Consider the following 21,404-nt stretch of genomic DNA (forward strand, 5'->3'; position numbering starts at 1 on the left):
TGGTCGCTTTTGAATTCCATTTGTGGCTTGACCTAATATAAATCCCAGCAGCGCACAGAAATCCCGCCAGCATCCGGGGATTTACGGTCGTGGTTAATATCTCGCACTAATTCACGACGCTGCAGCGGGAGCCAAGCCCGATTCCTTGTCAGAATAGGCAAATTAATGGGCGGAGGTGGGTTTCTGGCCGGCCGACAAAATGCAGGGTTTTATGTCTCTCTCTGCAGAACATTCAGACTCAAACCAAATGTGCACGGTGGATATTTCTTAGAAGGGAATGGGTGGATGTGTGTGCGCCCGCCACACACACACTTTACAACTGGAGATTGCACATGGTGCAATATGCTGTTTATCACATTTCCGGATTGTGTGGTGGGCCATGACTCACGAGAGGTGAAGTCTGGAGAGGGTCACGCTCCCCCCACCCCCGCAAAAGCAATACATATCTTGGAAGCAAACATGTATTGCTCACGCCACGGTGCTCTTTTCACGTCCTCACACAATAAAGGTATTTATCAACAACCTGAGCGCAAGGGTTTAAATCCTTGCAGAAAGAATCAGAGTCCACCCGTTTCTACCGACCTTGGGAAGGTGAGCCAAGCTATTTTGTTATCAAAGGATAGAACCATTTATAGAATCTGTTCGCCCGTATTGTGATTATAACATGGAATATAATGACTGCAGCACAGTAGTGAACGCCATCAACACACTGCACATTCTTGGCTTTAGGGCTGTGCACTTTCAAATCCTATAGGCACCTTCGGTGACGTCAGATCTATGCGCGGCCCCATACGCAGTGCCCTTTGGCAAACATTTGCACTGCCATAGAACAGCCAGCCACAAAAACAGTACACGAACAATAAAACAAACCTATGTGAGAGCTTCAGGGAAGGCGCTTTTTCCTAGAATAAGAAAAATGACATGGCTGTTTACTCGTCAATAAAAGATGTTCACTTTTGATGGAAAAGTGCCTTTAAAAGCAAAGTGAGAATGAAAAAAAAGATCAAAAACGATCATTAGTGGCAAGAAGCAGTCACTGCAGACCGAAGTGCGGCAGGGTAAATGAACACCCGCTCTCTTGGCATGACGTGCACACACCTGCTGCCGTCGTCTACGTGCCCTATTGGTCAGACGCAGCTATCGCCGCGCATAGGGTCGGTTTTAGGCGAGTGCGACCGGTGCGGGCGCACTGGGTTCTGACGTGGCGAGGGGTCACTGACCGGGGGAAATTGGTGGTGGTGGGGAAGAGGAGGGGCGGCAATAAAAATGTCAAAGATAACTCTTGAGATCAATGTACTGCTGGACACGGAGATCAGAGTATTGTCCAGTGGCAGTTTTGACTCGCCATAAAGTAATGCAGAGGTTTAACATGCCTCCTGGAAAGAACAGATCAGTATTTTTTGTGGGTAGCTGAGTGAAGAAGCACAGCCAGCATTTACCAGCACTTTAAAACAAATTAAATATATGTGAGGGACGGGCTATGGAGAAATGAGGGGCTCTTTTGCCAGGTGGTTAGTGAGGAGATCCGAGGAGAATGTAATTGGGGGAGGTCAAAAAAAGATTGTTGCACCAGGCACCACAAGCGCTTAAGCTGTCCTTGGTCGTAGAGCATGGTAGCCAGGAGTAGATCAAACCAGGGGCATAACACAAGCCCCTGTGTCACAGCCTCCTACAACCCTTTAGGTCCCCTGATCCTTCAGGGGCGCACAATCAGGTCAAGGTTAGTGAATATCTGTGAGATATGGGAGACTCAGGGTTAGGCATGATAATATTTTGAAGGGAGGGCCCATCATTATGCTTTACGTCACTGGATGTAAATATGTAAATTAGCACTTGTATAGCGCACTACTCACCCGTTAGGGTCTCAAGGCGCTGTACTCATACCGCTATGGAACCCCTCCTGGCTTTTTCCCTGTGAGGCACCCACTCCTGAGCACCCCCAGGGTGAAGCCAGGCATCCAAGCGCTGTTGGGGCCGTTGTGGAGATTAAGCAAGCTATTGCCCAGAGTTGCAGAGTGGGACCCATGAATTAGATTAGGCACCGAGGCGAGAATTATCTGGTCAAGGGGAATTGAGCCCAAGACCTGCCGAAGCAGGACTTGAACCCTGGTCTTGAGCCAGATCTCTGCCTCAGAGTCTGCCGCTCTAACCATTGAGCCACACTTCTCCACTGGATCAAACATAAGCATTAGTGCACACATGTTATCAGTGCATGTTTAAATGCAGCAGCAACTGAAAGGGGGGTGCTCTGCATCTAGCTTCTTATGAACTGAGTTCATGTTGATAGTAATAGTGGAAGTAACAAAACAAAGTGGCTTTCCTTCAGAGCTCTGTCATGATATGACATCCCATTGATGACTGTTGTGGACGGAAATAAGGATGCCATAAAGCGCACAGTGAGATGGCGATGTTCATATGCTCTCATTCTGCTCACTTGAGGGCAGCACATCTAGAAAGAGTTCATATGTTCTCATTCTGCTCACACGAGGACAGCACATCAAGAGAGTGACATAAAAACCCTGAGGAGCAATAAAAATCTGGTGGCATGAAGACCATCCATCCTGCAGGTCAGGGGCTCATTTCTGTGGCCTTCACGGATCAGACAGGGTCTCTGTGAAGGCAACAAAACCACCACACGAGACTAGCACAGGGTCAGGGCTGCTCTGCTACATTACCAAAGGCAGAAGGTTCCTGTGACCCAGAAGTTATCCCACAGCCCACTTCTCACCTCGTAAAATAGAGTGATAAAAATATTACAAAGCACTCGACTCCAAATTCCAATGGAACTGTCTAAAACCCAGCCACCCAGTTGTGGAGTAATGCTTTAAAAGACAAAGAGGAGAGGGTTTACAAAAAGTATGCTCCTACAATACGTACTTATCACAAATGTTTACATTTAGTTTATTGTTTCTAGTCCTGCAATGACAAGCTCATGTCAGCACCTGGATACCATCACAGGTGACAATCAGCGCTCTACAAACTCACCTTACATTACATGTATCCCATTCAGGTTTACTTAGGAAGCATTGCACAAATTCTAGCATGCTCCAACATGATAAATCATGTAATATGTTCCCAGCATTGTTAAAACTGAAAATAGTGTACATCTAGGGAATCCTCCTCCAAAGGACAGTGGTTGTCTACAGAGTTGAGCTCGTGAGCTCATCACCTCTGAATGTCTTCAGGTAAGTCACACCATCTAACATGGAAGAGGAACTGGGTGGTGATCTGGGAGGAGGGAATTTGTAGTGACATGTGGAACAGAGACTGAGGTCACCTATCTAGAAGAGGCTAAGTGGTGACCTCTGAAGGAAGAACTTTGCAATGAACAATGAAGGAGGGACTCTGGTCTCACGGAGTAAGGGGCAGATTGGTGATCTATGTAGGAGTGTCTCCATGGTGACCAAGAGAGGAGAAAATGTATGGTGTTCAATAGAGGGGGTCATTTAGGTTCCTTTCAGCTTAAGCTAACTCAGAACTAGCTAAATGGTGATCTATAAGGCACAAGTCACCTATAGACAAGAATATACAGCTTTATCAGGAACAACAGAAACCCAAGAGGAAATGCCCACCTGGAAAAACAAGAACCCACCGGACAAAATGAATCAAAATGCTTGAAGATCAACAGGTAACAATGAGCACATCTTTATACATAGTCAGGGCTTCAAGTGAAATGGTTGCTGTTCAGCACTATTTACACAAAGGCAATTCCTTGTGGCTGATAACCATTGTTTCCCTGAAGAAAAGGCGGTGGGAACCGAACAAATGCCATCGAGTCCCTGTAGGATACGGTGGGAGCCACATGTGTGTTAGACACCACTTTGATTTTTTTGCCGACACTATAACGTGTCCTCGGTGTAACCTCTCCATGCACGGATTAGGCCCCTGTCTATTCAAACATTATGCCAGACCCGTTTTAAATTCTATTTGTGTTCTTCCTCTGGTTATAGTTACACATCTTTATTACATTAAATACTTGGCAATAGCCACAAAGGAATGTTGGCCCCTGAACTTGTGTGGTAGATATCTATTCCTCATCAGCCTATTTAGGTACGTGTACACAACTATGCAGCTAATTAAGACCTATACACACTAATAATGTCCCGTATTTTATTTATGGATTATATAAATAAATACGGCAGTGTCATAATCTTGAAATACTTCCACACTGTGGCTTTCTCTGAAGTATCGTGTGCACAGCCGTTTCTGTGAGCCCGGCACTGGAAAATGAAATAATAAATTCATTTATGTCTCTAACTAAGAAGTGTGAATTCAGCAGTCAGATAATATTTGTTTTTATGGCGCTTTTAATTTTATTAACCAGTGCCCAACCGATCTCCAGTAGTTTTCGATAACTGATTTAACCTTCCTGTAGAGACAGTAATTTATGTTCTGAACTGGAATTCTAGAGACACAGAGGCCCTTCTACAGTGAGGCACGTGACGTGAAACCACAAAGAAACCCTCTTCGAAAAGTTAAAAGTGTCCCACTTGATCTTGATTAGCAGGTCGGTTCAGAGTTAATGGTTCTCCTTTTGATGTATGTGAGGAATCATGCAAATCCCCCCAAGCCCCCACCCCAGTATTAGAAACCAAAAAAGACAAACTCCACGGCCTAGTCACCTATATTAGGCTACATGGTCCTCTGAAAGAAATATGGCAGCAAAGAAACACTTCAGTGAGTGGACTGCAAGGTGTGACAACAGTTGGAGCTATATTGTGGCAGGATGTGCCCAGGCCCTTAGGGTTACAAGGATCGGAGAAAGGAATTAAGCCAATGAGTGGCACAATATCCCTGTTGTATCCAGGCCCCAAAACCAAATGGCAACAAGGGTGAAACTGCACAGCGCTTCGGTACAGCGGCCTCCAGCATGAGGGTCTGAAGCACCTGTCAGCGGTTTGGCGTTTTTCTTCGGCAAAGCTCCCTCAGACAGACGCTAAAATGTAATACTTACAGGGGAAACTTCAGAAAAAAAGAAAAATGATGCGGACACCAAGTGTTAAAATAGCCGGAGACCGTCATCTGCACAAATTTTCATGATAAGATTACTGAAGAATAGTGCCATTCCATCATACGTGATTTCAGCTGGAGGCTTGCCAGATGTTTGCCAAATCTCAGATAGCAAAGATCCGGGCACAAAACAGCTTCAAGTAAAAGTGAAGGGATTACAACAGAATCAAATAAAACAATGATGATACCCTTTAGGTTGAGTCATTCCTTTGTATACCACGCTAACAGTTCCACCACCACATCTGGTGAAAAACATCAGAGTTTACAAAAAACATGGAATAGAGATTTTACACTGGGCTGAAGTAGAATGAAATCAACAGTAGATCTGTAGACCATTTCCTCAGCATGTTCTGATTACCAAAAGAGATCAATTCCCATCACTACATATATCCACAGCCTTGCCCAGCATGCATCGGGCAGCAGTAAACCACACCTCCTTGTGCGGCTGAACACGTGCCACTTGTCCTACACACGGTTCCTCAATACCAACTGGTAATGCCACATTATGTGCAACGTTTTTAAAGCCGTATTTATACTTTTTTTGCACCGCATTTGCGCCGCTTTTTGACGCAAAACGGCGCAAACCTACAAAATACAATGGCATTTTGCAAGTTTGCGCCGTTTTTGCGTCAAAAAACGACGTAAATGCGGCGCAAAAAAAGTATAAATACGGGCCTTAATGTTTTCCACATAAAGACTAACCAGCATAAAAACATCCTTAGCGGCAACAGCTGTGCTTCACAAAATAATTAAAATAGCATAAAAAACAATTTTAATGCAGACTTCTATCTCGACTGTCTGTGTCTTAAACGGATTCATGGTTTGATGAATGTAATACCAATGTTCGCAAACCACAAAGGTCTTGATATGTTTAATGAGCAGTACCTGTGACTGCCTAAATAATGCAAGCCAGACACGATAAAAACACTTGTTCTGTGAATGCATTAGTGGACCAAATATCTCAGTTATACAGCACTTGCTGTCTATCAGTCTACCTAAGCATATATAAGGTTTGTACGGCACGAACCAGGCTACAAGGCAACAGAGTTTGACTTTACAATGAGTCCGCAAAGTAAGGTGAGGGCAAGCTCAAGTGTGACAATTACTTTAGAGGTGTGTGAAATTCACTCAATTTGCCTTCTTTTAAGCATTCAAGATTTTAGGAAAATTATGCCTAATTACATCATGGTGATGGCATTTGGAGGATATAGCGGGGCGAATTTAGCTTTGGAGAAAGTAGTGAGGATTTGTATAGAAGAAATTGATCATGAGCTGTATTTACAAATTGATGTCATGTTGGTGGGAAGAACAGTTCATGGATGTGTTAAGCACCGAAGTTAGACGGACAAAGGCGAAGACAGCACAGAGTGGGATACCAGAGGGATGCAAGGGGGAGAATGTATTTGTAGGATTGGGTAGGTACTATCGTGTGCCCAGCCATGGAATGGTTATATTGTGAAAGAGTTGGTAAAACAGATAGCCAATTTCCTTTATAAAGGTCCTAGAACTCAACTATGACTTGCAAAATTCGTATAATGTATGACAGTGGATACTTTATTCCTTATAATACATGGACACTCCATTACACTTCCCACAAAATGAATAAACCATAGATGTGTAGTTCTTCCATATGAAAGAGATAGGATGTTTGTAAACATGAGGAATATAAGTCGAGCATGTTGTGAAAAATTAAACATCAACATTCAGATAGAATCAGTTTAACACAAGTCAAATTAAACAATGCAGTAGTTCAGAATGTGTAGAAACATGTAGAGTGGTTCTGTCTTTTCTAGAATTACCTGAGGCATGCACAAAATAAATGTGTTGCCATAAATGTCTCCATTCCGCTGATCACTGCTCACCAGAAAAACAGAGCAGAAGGAAGACAGTTTTTGTTTTCACAACTCAATCAGCAGTTTAATTCTGCTACTTGTCCTGCCTTTTCAGTTGGCTGAAGGCTTTGACAGCAGGCATCCTTACTTCAGAACGCAACTGCAATATCTTATTACAGTTGAAAGGCTAAGTCATTTTTTTTATTAGAGGTTACTAGAGACGTCACAAGTCACCTAGAATAATGAAATTAGAGACAGGGTTTTAATACAGGTATTGCAGGCTCCCATGCATTATATGGGGTATGTTGTTTCTGTAGTTTTCAGGTGAGATTGGTACAAATGTAGTGTTGGTGTTTCATGAGGCCTTCTCGAAGGTGTTAATATAGTTTGCATAATTTCTGAAACCTCATAAGGAGTATGTCTTTTCTGATTGTTCATGTATGGTGAAAATACAATTGTCCAGGGTGGCAATGACAAAAGTCTATTACATTCCATTTTGCTCGTGTAAGAACTATAATCCAGTTGTACTACATTTCTACAAGATGGTGTTTCTTTGGTTCAAGAAAGCACTGGTCTATGGTTCTTCATGCCAGGGCCAGCACATCTTCCACTGTAGTCTGCCACTGGGTATGACCACGAACCGGCAGACTGGGAGATAGATTCCTAAGTCAATGGAATTTGCATGTTGTCTTCATACTTGGGTGAAATCCGCTATAGATTCACTTCCCGGTACCTTGCACAAAGATGGTGGAGTAACACAAATATGGTGGACACATTTCTTGGCCTTTAGTTTGTGACAGCATTATGCCCAGTAGATAACCGAAAAGGAGTACTGGTTTGCTTCCCCTTTGGAGTGGCCCCATTGCAATGTACCATCTTTGTGGTGCTGATGCACGAAATATGTGGGAACTTTGGCAGTGGCTACTAATCACCTGATCGCGATTGAGCTATTCCAGTTGTGTCTTTCCTTTGGTGGATGGTCATGTTCAAAGCAGTTTTCGCATGTATGTGACTATTGTGTTTGAGGAAGTTGTGTGCTGAACAAAGCTAAATGTAGTATGAATCTTGATCCCTTGCTTCACTTGCCAGAAGCCAGTGTTTCTAATACTTCCATCTCAAGCGTTCATCCAAGGGGCGGCAGAACAAGTCGGATGTCTTTGGTAAAACCTTATCGAAGCTGCCACATCACTTCTCTTGGGGTAGGACTCTGTGTTGTATTAATTACCAGCACTCGTAGTTGACTGTATCTCAGCTTAGTGTTGAATTTAATCTATTGACTAATTTTCTGTGTTTTACACTAGTTCAAGAGATCCTGCTTCTTTTTGTTGTATGATATTCACTTTCATGTATTTTACCCTGGCCTCTTCTCCTCTGACAAGAGAAGGTTTATTTTGCCGGTTTTTGATTGCAGTTGGGGTGAATTACATGCTTCAAAGCTTCTAGTCCAAATACTGCTAGGACGTTTGTAGCATACCTTGGTCATACAACTGTCTACTATCCCTCCAGACTACTCAGGTCAAGGAGTATTTGAAAGTTTGGGTAAATTTGTGGCCTGGTTTGGAGTTTTCAACCTCTAGAGAAATGGTGTTTTGACCAGCTTTCCTTTTACACAAATCTTGCCGGCCTTCACTCACCACGTGCGCTGTGATGGCACTGCAAACACGAGGAGTGCATTCTGTATTACACCATGTATCCTCTGGCATTCCCATACATCCTAACTCATCTCTTTCAGTGCCACAATGGCCTTTACAGCCGCTGAATCTCACTTCCCCTCTAGCTAGCTGTTCCATTCGTCACCACATTTGCACATCGGCACTTCTGAGTTGCTCCCCTGAATCCCAAGTAATCTTACTTGCTAGTCTACTTCACAAGGTGACCTCTCCATATCCTGGCTGTTTCAGGGACTTTTCTATAATTGCTAGGATGCTAAATTTCCCCACGTCAACTGTGAGACCCTTCTGTTAACTAAACTGGTCAAATACTGAGATCAGTCAGGAACAGGCATAACCTATGCTGGCGATTGACTGCACCATTCTACAAAAGTAGGCAAATAAAACCCTTTATGGTTTGTGCTTGTTGTTTAAGGCATGAATCATTCATTCATGGTGTGTAGGCTGCACTGGGAGGTCCCAATCACACCTAGCACAATTCACAAAGCTTTTTTCTATGAGTAGGCTTGCCTTAATCCTGAAAATGCAGGCCAAGGTCACACATAATACACAGAGAAACTTGAGTGAACGGGACCACGCATTTGTCTCAAGCCACTATGGACCTTCAGGCTAACCTCCATAATGGACTCCGTGGTTACAGGGCCTTAACTATCAACATGGCAGTAGGTGCAGTGGCCCTATTGCAGGGGCGTAAAGGGTCCACTGCACCCCAATTTTGGCTGTATTTTACTGCTCATCAAGGGGACCCATGTTCATTGCTTGCATTAGGCCCCTGGTTGGCTACCTCTTCCACCTGATTATACAAACTATTGCAGTGCTGTGTAAAGCTTCATGGTAATGGTCAGGTGGTTAGGTGCCCTTCATCTTTTTTTAAAGGTCCACTGAGCTCCCAGAGGATTCTCTTGTCAAAGGTAGCTTTCACGTCCATCAAGTACAGGACCCACGTAAGCTTTTATAAATTCATACCACCTGCATCAGTTGAGGAAGTCAGTTTTGCCCTTGTTAATTGCTATTTCTCTGTACCGCATGGCAATTTTGCAATTACATTTGCACTGACGGCCACTGCATAGCACAATTTACAAAGTGTGTGTGTGTGTGTGTGTACAAATGTTGATTTGACCAATTCAAACTGGGTCTGCACCAGTGATGCACTTTATGCGAGATGGAACAATGTATTTGACGAAAGTTAGTGTTGGAAGAAGCACTGGTCGACAGGTATGGTTATTATCTTAAGGTTTGCTTGGATTTTCAATAATACAGTTGCCTCTTACTTTTTTGGGGATGCAAATAATATAGGATCAGTACTTTCCAAGGGCTTAAAAGTGGCAGTGACACAGTATGTGGGCCTAATTACAAGTTGCAAATGAAATGACAACCATGCACACAGGGATTGAGAATATAAGTGCTGTGATTTTTATTGTATCCCTTGATAAATTTCAGCAGGTCAGACCTGCTGCAATCTAACAAGGGGACAATGCCCGGTACTTACCAGAACATGTAATGTATATTTGTAAAGTGCACTATCACCCGTGTGGGTATACTGGCACTGAACAAGTGTGTGTGCCTAGACCTGCCCTTGGTAGGTTGCTTAATAGATAAGTCAGCTCTTCAACTTCTTGCAGAAATCAGGAGGAGAGGAGGAGGTTCTGATGTGGAGCGGGAGGTTATGCTTTAGGCGTGATGTAAAAGAACGTCCATCCTCCTGATCTTGTTCCATGTGGGCATCAGATGTGTGCGGTAGGAGTCCTGCAGGGCAGAAATGTCTCCGTTTTTTGGCGGAAGGAGACGTGACTGTTCAGTTGGTGGGGTGGGAGTTGTGTAGTGCCTTGAATGTGTGTGTTTGTGGATTTTGGCACAGTAACCACCACAATTTGCATTTATTATTTCCAGAACTTGGATTATGCGATAATTATCGCAGCTGATGATTTCCAAACACTTCAGTGTCCTTTTTGTATCAGATGTGATAATTATAGCACCCAACAGGGCCAACTTGTGATCAGACCATTAGAGTTTTCTATTGCAGTATGACTTAATGGGATACTGAGTAAATAGTCAGTGTGGTTCACCTTTGCCAAGAGGTTATCCATTGTAGTTAAACAAGTACCCAGTGAAGACTCCATACAAAGAAGTGTACACTTTCAGCACTTTAGTGGCTTTCTACCTTCAGACACGACCGGAAATAGATCAGCAGTGCTGACTGAATCTAGTGATTGAATCTGTTCGAAAGATTCTGCCTTCTGATTGTTTTGAACGGCTCAGGAATTATGTAAGAAATTATTGTTAAGGTATTTTCAAACTGGAATCTTTTCTACCGTAAATACTAATTGAGGATTAGGAGTAATAAAATTTGTTCGTTCGTTGCTATGTTGGTCAACCAACAAATTTGAAGGAACCCAGAATAACGGCAAAGAATAGAAGAGCTTTAAGGCACCTAGTACACTGGGCATTACCAATGTGTGGGGCACAGGAGAAACACTGGCAGCCGCATTCAGAATTATCTGGCAATCTAGTTAATGTGAAAATGTGGGGTGATCTTACTGTACAATGTATCTTTCTGTGAGTGGTTACCATTCCAGTTTAGCAGTAATAAAGCCTATGAATTATGCATTTTAATGCTTCAGGAATGCACTAAAACGTCATCAAACAACCAAAGGCAGTTTTTCAACCAGCTTAGAAAAAAGTGATGGGTCCTCTGGGAAAAAAAATCTGAACGTCGAAAATTGCGTCACAGTGGGTTTTTCCTCACTTTTCCACCAAATCTGGCAGCAACTCGCGGTCATATAATTGCTAGTTGGTCACTGTAATACCTCCAGATTTACATCCACACACTAGAAGAGCATGTGTTTGACTTGTGAATCTGCAGTGTATTAACACAACCAACCTCATTTACTTGGGTGAGAAATCCTGCAAAAATACCTAAGTGCATTAACAGCACCATGACAATGTTTGAAAAATTCTCTGGAATGACACTTAATCATCATACGAAGTAATGCCACTTAACATTGTACATTAATGACAACACAGTAAGTGGAATCAGAGAAGTGATCTAAAGAATTAAAATACATCTAAAATGATACACTAAGAACAAAACCTCCCTTAAGTAGACTTACAGCTTACAAAAGAAGTAGAGCAGCACGTTGATGTAGCCAAAACAGCTCCTGCTTTCAATTTAAAGGGATTCATTCCCCTATGGTGGGATCTGTTCCTGAAGCCTTCCCAGCTCCCACTCTCAACAGAAATGCATTTATGACCTCATTTACAAGGCCTTTGTGCCACTGTTGTTTTTTTTTGTTTTTACGAAACGGTGGCGCTTTCAGTGCTTTACACTGCTCCACATTTACAAACTGACGCATTTGGTCCAATGCGTCAGTTTGTAAAGCCTTGCATCACATTATACCTGTGCCAGGTATAATGTATGCAAGGTAGGCATTCCCTCTGGAAAAGCCATCGAGAACTGAAGCAGTGAAATTTACATTTCACTTGTCCTTCTGTAACTTTACTTCGTCAGAATTTTAATGCCTGCTCAGAGCAGGCGTTAAACTGATGCCGGGCTTTCCTCTATGGGAGCCTTCCTCGCATTGCAGGAGTAGCAGATTTTTTTTTTTACGGTGTTCCAGCAATGCGTCTGTTTAGCACCACAGATGCGTCAGGAATTCTGACACATCTATGAAAACATGCGCTATTGTAAATACAGTGCATCCATAGCGTTGTTACGGGGGTCGCAGGGCAGCGCAAGAAATCTAAAGCATTGGAGCTGATGCATAAGATTCTTGTTAATGAGGCCCTTAGTGTACAGGTTCTCGCAACAGGTGATATATTTAGGTTTCTGTGGGAGGTCAGCTCACCCTTTAAATCTGAGTCATACGTGCAAGGAGTGAAATATGAGGCCTGCAGGGCTTCCTTGTGATTGGAGTGTAAAAAAAAATAGTAGGCTTTCTCAGAAGTTGGAAGACTGCAGCTGGAGATTGTGGAATTGAACGTTGCCTTGCCCCAGTGTGGAAAATAATTACTTTTTGTCTCCTCCATGGCGTGATGGATGGTGTCACTTTGATGAATCCAGTAAAAGCAGTATATCCAAGGCCACTGGAATTCTGCGACTGTACAGCTGTGGCGTTTTATGTTTAATTATTGATTTGACACGATTGCGTTATTATTCATCATCCGCTGCATAATCTTCAGATTTTAACAAAATAATTGTAACTCAGCTCAAAAGTTACTAAAAAGCAGCAAAACACTCTTCCCCTGCTGTGGAAGGGCCTTTGCAAAAGTTGACTGGTTACCATTCGGTGGCTTATCGCTATATGTGGATATTAAACTGGTGCTACTGAGTTCCAACCAATGTCTAGATAGTGTTAACAACTGTGCTTGTTGTTTCCGGTGCGGAGCACAGGCACTTATTTTAGAGGGCCGGGTTTATTCTTCTGCCTCAAGCATTTGCTGCGAGCAAAAGACACATACGGGAAAGACTGAGGAAGAGAAAAACGAAAAAGCATCACATAGGGAGAAAGTATAAAGCTGCAAGAGTGAGCTGAAGGGGCAGCGAGTGGCTTTAAATAGAGCGAAGAGGCCCGAGATGGCTCCAGGATTATGCCGCATCAGTCTGTATTCCATGTTCACACATTTAATTGCAGCAGCCGCGTGTTTAAAAGGAGAGCTTTGGGCACCGGCACCTTATTATTTACAAAGTAAGCACTGGTTAACAAGGGTAAAAAGTGAGATAATAATGAAGTAATACTTTCACAAAGTGTGCCTCATTATCTACCAAACCCTGTCGCGTGATTTGGCCCCTCCCCGCCGCATAATTCCAGTGGCCCTATGCATAGCAGCAAGTGTGACTGAAAAACCTGATTAAAACAGTGTTGGAAGCCTGTGGCATGAAGGTTGTGGTAACTGTATCGCTTGCTTGTAAGCATCTGAATGGAGAAATAACACTGCCCTTGTCTCCCCAGACGGTGCGCGTCCAGGGCAATGACATCTCCCACCGACTGCGGCTCTCGGGGGTGCGGCGACAGGATGAGGGGGTGTACGAGTGCAGGGTGGCGGATTACAGCGACGACGAGACGCAGGAGCACAAGGCGCAGGCCATGCTGCGGGTGCTCGGCCGCTTCTCCCCGCCGGACATGCAGGCCGCCGAGGCCGTCTCACACATCCAGAGCAGCGGGCCACGCCGTGCCAGCGGAGGCGCTAGAGCCACCCCGGAACCTGCCAGGGACGGGAAGAGACCCGGTCCTCCGAGAGACGCCTCTAGCACGGCCGTCGCCGCCTCCTCCGCTTCACCTGCCCCAGGGAAGTCAGCCATCCTGCGGCATCAGCAGGGATCAGGTGAGTTCAGACCATGGTGTTGCATTGCCATCTGCTGGCAGTTTTTGAGTATTGCAGAGGTAGCAACAGGTTCTTCGAGAGCCAGCGTGTTTTTTCCTCAGAGCGTCTTTGCCTTGCCTTTTTCAGAAATCAATCTCCACTCCTCTAATATAAGGCTTAGTGAAAATACTTAATATTTGAGTTAACGAATATCGAAATGTGCAGCAAAATGATAAGTCGTCTTCTTCTTTTAACACTTTGTTGGCTCTTTTTTTGGTAATGTACTTTAAACGTGCAACCTATAATGTTATGTTAATGGCAGTGATACGAGTTTAGTTGCTTTCAACTACCATTATATTTACAGATAAATTGGCCCCTGACTTCCATTGGGTGCTTTCGCTGTAAGTTATGACGCATGCTCAGGGTTTAGTGTGCTTTAAATGGGACGGTACTGTCCGGTACTGAGTACCGGCACTTTTTTTATTTTGAGAGGGAGAGTACCGGCGCAGCTCAAGAAAAGCGCAATACTTTTAATTGGAGAGTACCGGCACTTCTCGGAAACAAGCAGGTACTCTGGCACACGCATAAAATACACGCATTTTAGACAGTCCAGTTTCTTAACAGATGTTCAGCTTTATTTCGGCGCATCCATTCATGACGCTGATTCGTTGATTACTGTGAGACACAATTTTGACTCTTTTCAGTCAACCATGTGGAAGATACGACACCTGAGCTGCATACATGCCAATGGACCCGATGCAGACGGGAGACTCCCGATGTTTAAGCCAAAACTACCTTAGTCTGGCTGTCCCACGCCTGGAACTGCCTCTGATTCACTAGAAGTCAGTAGGGGAAAAACGTTCTCCCGATTATTCGTTTAAAATCGTACAATTTCCTCTTCCAAAATGTTGGCATGTATGGAGCTGGCCCAGATGCTGCGTGGAGACGATTCTTCTCTATTTGAGCATTACATTGGGCACATCGCTTGTTCTGTATCATGGGTGTATGGAAGGGAATTTCCAGCCTATATTATTATTCGAACTGTGTACCCTTGAACCTGAAACCTGCATTTAGCCATTTTTTTAACTGCAGACATTATGAAGACCTTTGGGGGAAAAAAACATACTTACAAGGTTGTCTGTGTCTCACGCGATGCGTACTGCTAATTTAAAAATGCTTGTAAGAGGTCTATCTAACCCGGAAGCAGAAGGACTGCAGGAAGATAGCAGGATGCTCGAGTCCTTTTTTTCCCCAAAAGGCAGCAACCAATTCAAGTGTTCAAATGTGGCAGGAATGTTATAGGTAAAGGTGTTTCTCGTGGGATTGCTTACAACGTGCTCTAATTTAACAATACTGAAGAATGTTAAGTAGTTAATACAGTTCATATATTTTTTTTAACTGAAGTAAAATCAAACAAGTGTTACTTTAAACGTGAACCCTAACTCATCAGCACGTCACGTTGGTTTATTTTTGGGAACGTGCAGTCAGCGCTTGGCGGCCTTGGCTCAGCCTGAGACAACGTTTGCATTGCCGCTCGACCGTGAAAAACCTGCCCGGTGAATCTGAACATCTTTTCCCAAACTGTGAGCCAGAGAATAATTGTAATGTGGGGCTGAACAGATATTATGTGTCATCTAATCAGCCTCTGAACTAGCATTTGGAGAGATGTGTGTACTAAACCTTTTAAGCGTTTCCACGAACTGGAAAAGGTACATTTTGAACATTTGAAAATATTATCTGATCGTAGTGCCATAGTTGTATCTAGGAAAAAAAAGAAAAAAATACTGAGCCAGTGCGCCATAGTTAATATCGAGAGCAGAAGCGCCGAACCATTTAACTATTTTAAACATAGATCTGGAGAGATATTTATCATTTTTCATTTTCGCGCTCGTCAAAGAATTTGCGATACAAAAAATGTAGAATTGAAATCCCACTAGTTTTCTATGTTAGTAACCGAGTACGGTGAAAAGCGATGAAACATACAACAGAATGTAGAAACCACTATAACCAGTCTTTCGTAGGTATTGGCATTGTTTACAACAGTGATATGAAGTCCTAGGGACACACTGACAGACAAAGGTACTCACACTTCTCAGGACCCTTCCATCCCTTCCTGTGGTTCCTTCCCTCAGTGAGTTGTGATGGAACACCAGCCATACATCACACAGTTGGGTCAGACACAAGGTTTGCCATTACAGAGAGCCACATAGCAGGGCCTGAAGGTTCTCGAGACAGGCTCCATCTTGACCCTAAGAGCTGGTGACTTGTAGACCTATTCCGCTGTGTGCTGCTCCTGGTGATGTAGGGTTCCACTCCTTACCAGAAGCAGCCTTTTGCTCCCTCCTCGCTTTGTTCCACTTGGGTTCTCTCCCATCTGCCATTTTCTTGATGGTCATTTGACTTCACTGGCTGTAAAATGACAATCTAAAGCCTTTTCAAAAAAACAGTAATAGTTAACACAGTTTGTTGATCAGGTAATGGAGCCATGACACTTCAACTTTCAGTTTTCAATGCACCCTTTTTTCCCCTTTTATGTCCACATCAAGCGTAATGGGTTTTAGCCTCTTTAAAGCATTAACTTCTGCTACTGAGTGATATCACGTTTATATTTTACATATTGGTATGCAGTTATATTTCACATATTGCTAAGCTATGCAGTTACATTTCACATATTACTATATAGACTGTTTTTCTAAACTCCTACGAAGTACTCTAGTTCAAGGAGACACGAGGTGGATGCCTTTAAGGGTGGAAAGGTTCCAGACATTTTGTGTACATGTCAAGAGAAGGTGGAGGTAATGCAGGGAGTGGGTTGCAGAACATCCCTTTTATTGCCTTCCAAAAGGAACAGCTCCTGAGGGATACTAATCTGTTTGTAGGCTAATTACATTGATGTCACTTCATAGTATTTATTAATGCCTGTAATATTGGGGTTCGATCTAATGGTACATTTCAGCCCATCAGCAACCAGGAGGTTTTTTTTCAGACTAGCAGAAGATCTAAGAAGTGTGTATTCTACACTATTAAAATCATTGAAGACTTTAACAGAAGAGACCTGGAGCCCTGAAGCCAAGAGCGTTAGAATGGAGTTGAGGATGTGAAGTGTGTTATCTTTGATATGGAGTGAGAAATGTTAAATGTTCTTATATTATTAACGAGCCTGTAAATGGTCAGTGCAGAATATTCTTGGATTCTCCTGATAATGAAAAAAAGATATTCCCTGTTAAATGTACAACTCCCCCTCTCGGAGCGAGACCCTAAGTATCCACATTTTCAAGATGGGAATAAGGTAAGATCCGGCATACTCCAGTGTTATATTGCTGTTGGATGCTCATTCTAAGTTATGTGCCGAGGTGATATCAGGCAGAACGGAGGAGTGGGTTGATGAGAGGGACAACCCAACACACCTTTACGCTTATTTTAGAGAAGACAGTGGGACACAATAACATTCTTTCATGTTGTACATGATTGCAAAATTGTCATCTTAAAAAAAAAATGATGACGGGTTGTTATAGTGCTGCCTGGTGCACAGTTGGTTTGAGGCATCAAGAATCCTATAATTGTATAGACCAGCAAAGGTAATATTTGATGTAAGGGATCAGGCAGTGCCAGACTTCCAATTGCACAAGAGGTCCTAGCAAAGGTGCGTTTTAGCACTCCTCATCCTCAACATATGTTATTGATCTTTTAAGCATCCTGCAAGGATCCGTATTCAACAGACTATGGTAATGGAATTCCCATGCTCCTCTTTGTGGATGACGAAGTTTGTAAAGTAAGGACACCTGTGGCATTAAAGTTGCCTCCAACAGTAAAGAACTTCTGCTTTTTGAAACACATTCACATCAGTGTTGCCTAGATAACAAGGTAACCTGGGGAGCAGAAGATATTTGATGAAATGTTCCTGGTGGTCGCTTATCATGAGGCTGTTGCTATTTATGGTCGCAAGAGGGTCATGTTTGCAAAGCTCGGCGTGGTAGTAAATTGGGGGAAGGAATGGGAGGTGCTTTTTTGGAAGCAGCAGATTTGGAGAAGAAGTGGTAAAAGGGGCAGCGGAAACGTGTTAGTCCCAGTCTGTTGCCTCTGTGTAGGCAGTGGAACTGTGGGGCTACAGGAAGCCCAATTCTTTGCGGAAAACAAGGTTTCAGGCAATCCAACAGGATTATCCATCGAGATTTTCCTGGTGGCTTTGAGTGCCTTTATTGGGGTCACTCCTCCGAAGGACCATGCCCTCACCATATTTAAATAATATTGAGGGCTAATCCAAGAGCACTCCTCATCCAGAAAGCAGTGTGAGCAAGATAATTCAAATTAAAAACTGCATCAGGTTTCTCTTCTTGAGGTACATTCAGGAGCAGCTCTACAGTACATGACGAAAAGTCATGCCCTATGTAAATTGTTGATGTAAGAAAAAGTCTCATGTCACAAGGGTGAAAGAAGCCTAAAAAAAGATATACACTAGAATGATTGACAAAGCTGGAGAGAATAAACACGCCTTCACTGAGTAGAATAAGTACTTAAGTGGAGGCGTTAATACCTTTCTCTGAAATCAACAGTCTATTGATGAGATGTTTGAAGGTGAGATTGTAACTTGCTCCATTTCCCCTGAGATCTGTTGTAGGGTCTTGGTAGGTGAGTGTGCTGATAACATACCTCATAAGTGCCCCTGATATTGGACCAACGAGGAGAACTTGACTCACTTTAACCATACATGTATCAGTCTGGATGATAGCATGGTTCACGTAAAAGACACAAGGAAATGATTGATCCAGGCAAGTTGAAGGGGTAGGTCTGACACAAGGGAAGGGTAGTTAGAAAAAATAAGATCTAAGATATGACACCCTATATGAGTAGCATATTTAACAAACTGTTTAAGACTGAGGTAAGACATAGGTTCCTTGAACTACTCTGTGGATCTGCAATAGGGATCATCTATGAGTACTTTGAAGTACCCCAATACCACAAAAGTTGAGTATCGTAGATCAAAAGGGGTAAATGCATTAATGAGTGCATTGAAAGACTGGGAAGAGGCTTTGGGAGGACAGTAAACTAAGGCAACAGAAATGGAGCAGTTAGCTGTAATCTTGGAGAGAAAACCAATCCCTCAGTTGATTACAGACCCTCAAGCTTAGCAGAAGTGCAACACAATTTTGAACGATAGATAATAGTAATTCCAGTGCCATGTCCTGCTAGTCGATCTGAGTGAAAGATTGAATAACCCTCTGCTATGGCAATGGAGATGTCAGGGCCGGAGTAGGCGTTGAGCCAAGTTTCAAGTTAAAAACATAATGTCCCACTCATTAACATTTAGCAAGTTCCAAATATAAGTTTTGTGTTTGGGGAGGTATCTGACATTAACTAAGCATACATTTAATTCCCTATGACAGGGCAGTAAAACTTCTTACAAATCTTGGAAGGGGACATTTTATGTTCACGTAAGACTGTCCCCAGAGAGTCAAGCAGGGTGTGCCTTTTACAATTATATTTGGGACATTGCATCCTGCAACTAACCTCATGGGAGCAACGCAGTGTTTCACTGCAAAGCGGCATTCGAAAAGATAATAACACTTCCTTACTGTAGAGCAGTCTCTGAGTCTGGGCTGGAACAAGAAGTGCAGCATGGCTGGCACTGGTGGCCTTCCAGGGGCAGATGGGCTTACCTTTGGGGCATGGGCACGGGCAGCAAGCCCACTGCACACATCTTCTGCACTTCCATGCAGCGTCCTGCATTTGAAGGGCCAAGGAGCGCATGTAGCCCTTCCCACCTCCAACCACTAGAGTGCTCAGTTAAAATGACGTGCCAGAATGAAGCACAAGGAGGGAAGTAATTCACGGACACCTCCAAGAAAGTGTTCCCTATCCCACATCACCCAATCAAGAACTTCACCTTTCAAACGCCAACAATGCTGAAATGACAATTAGAAGTGAGAACCAAAATGGAATTTTTAAGAGCTCAAAAAAAATTATTTAACAAACCTTAAACAGATTAAAAGACAGCAAAACAGCATTTTCCCCAATTCTTAAGAAATTCAGATAAAAAAAATACAGTTAACAGCAGTTTAAAAAAACAATAGTTTAGTGCCCTTACTCCTGAATTCCGCTGCTGTAGTTTGTGCTGTGCAACACTTCTTTACCAGTGCATGGCAGCAATGGGCATGTAGTTTCAAAGGAGCCTGAGAGGGCTAGTACTGATCTATCTTTCTCTTTCTTGATTTAAGTATTATAACATTGCTTTTAATGTAATAAACTATGTTTGACAGTCATTGCGGTATCTTTTGTGTTTCTGATTTGTTTCTAATCTGTTTGATGTATACCATTTTATACAATTATAGACCTCACTATGATATCATACACATAGATGGCGAGATTATAGCACTCAGCCTGGGTTGCTGGTTGAGGGGGTGCAAGCCCATCTCAAGCAAAAGCCACAATCCTTGCCAGGGTGAGCCATAAAAGTCACAAAATTAACCCGCGCTTAACTTTCTTGTAGCTTGGTACAAAGGCAGTCAGGCCTTAATTAAAGGCAGTGAAAGTATTTATGGAGGACACTAACAACAATAAAGTGAAATCACAACACAAGAACAATACCACACCAAGTTATAAAAATAGAGTAAAATTTAATAAATTATTTGACAACAAAACATAAAAATCCAATATCCAGTCACTAGAACCAGAGATCTGCAATTTCAAAGATTTAGGTAAGTATAATGCCTCAATGCCTAAAAGCACAAAGCGTCACTTGCTGTCATTTGGTTGTGCTAGACTGGGTTAAAGTCCCAAATTCAGGCCAGCCATGCAGGACACGTACTGGGACCAGGCCTGTCCTGCTGAAAAAGTTACCTTCTCAAATCTGACACGAAGTGTCCAGTTCACAGTGGAGGAGGCCATGAAGAGCACGGAGAGCATTGCAGATGGTTGTCACTGTAGCATGAAGAGCAGGCTGGAGATCACAGAGGATCCTGTTGGGGGTCATGGAAGGTCGTGGGTTGAGCTTCGTGTTGGCAATCAATGCAGGCACTCAATGGTGTAGCCCAAAGTGCAGATCTCACGTTGCTAGTCATTGCTGGCAGTTGTTGTAGTACAAAGAGTCGGGTTCACTGGAGCTTCATGTTGGTGGTCGGCACAAGCGGCAAGATCTTGGTGTGAAAGGGTCTGTTCACAATCTCGTAGAGCCCAAGACTACAGGATTTCTCCTTTCCTTCCAGTACGGGCTTAAATGATGCCAAACCAAAGGTCCAGAATTTAGAAAGCAACTCCTGGTGATCAGGAACTCACTCCTGCAGAGGCCAGCAGGGCTCAGGCATCTCCTGCGGCAGGTCAAATGCAGCAGGTCAGCTAGGTAGTTGCAGAGAGGCATCAATAAACAGGAGGGACAGGGAGATTAATGGTCCAGTGTACTGTCTCCCTTACTGAAACTCTAAACCAAATAAGTACACTGTTCCAAACAACGTGAACACAGGGAACTAGAAAGGACTGCAGTGAAATTGTTGTAGGAGTGCCCTCAAGCATCACATTAGGATGTCAAGCATCATCATTGGGCTAACCCCTCGCCAGACTGGCACTGCAATGTCTAACGGGCCTCCAGCGGAAGGAT

General features: G+C 43.3%; 1 protein-coding gene across 2 annotated transcripts in view; it reads left to right on the plus strand.

Moving 5' to 3' along the window:
• The window catches only part of VSTM2B (V-set and transmembrane domain containing 2B), a 141,965-nt gene that overhangs the window by 9,293 nt on the left and 111,268 nt on the right, over positions 1 to 21,404 (plus strand). For both annotated transcript variants that reach the window (XM_069216716.1, XM_069216717.1), the window contains exon 4: positions 13,462 to 13,834. In XM_069216716.1, coding sequence (XP_069072817.1) covers positions 13,462 to 13,834 — 373 coding nt within the window. The remainder of the gene's footprint in view (positions 1 to 13,461; positions 13,835 to 21,404) is intronic.

Source organism: Pleurodeles waltl, chromosome 12, assembly GCF_031143425.1.
Source record: "Pleurodeles waltl isolate 20211129_DDA chromosome 12, aPleWal1.hap1.20221129, whole genome shotgun sequence".
Classification (NCBI taxonomy): Eukaryota; Metazoa; Chordata; class Amphibia; order Caudata; family Salamandridae; genus Pleurodeles; species Pleurodeles waltl.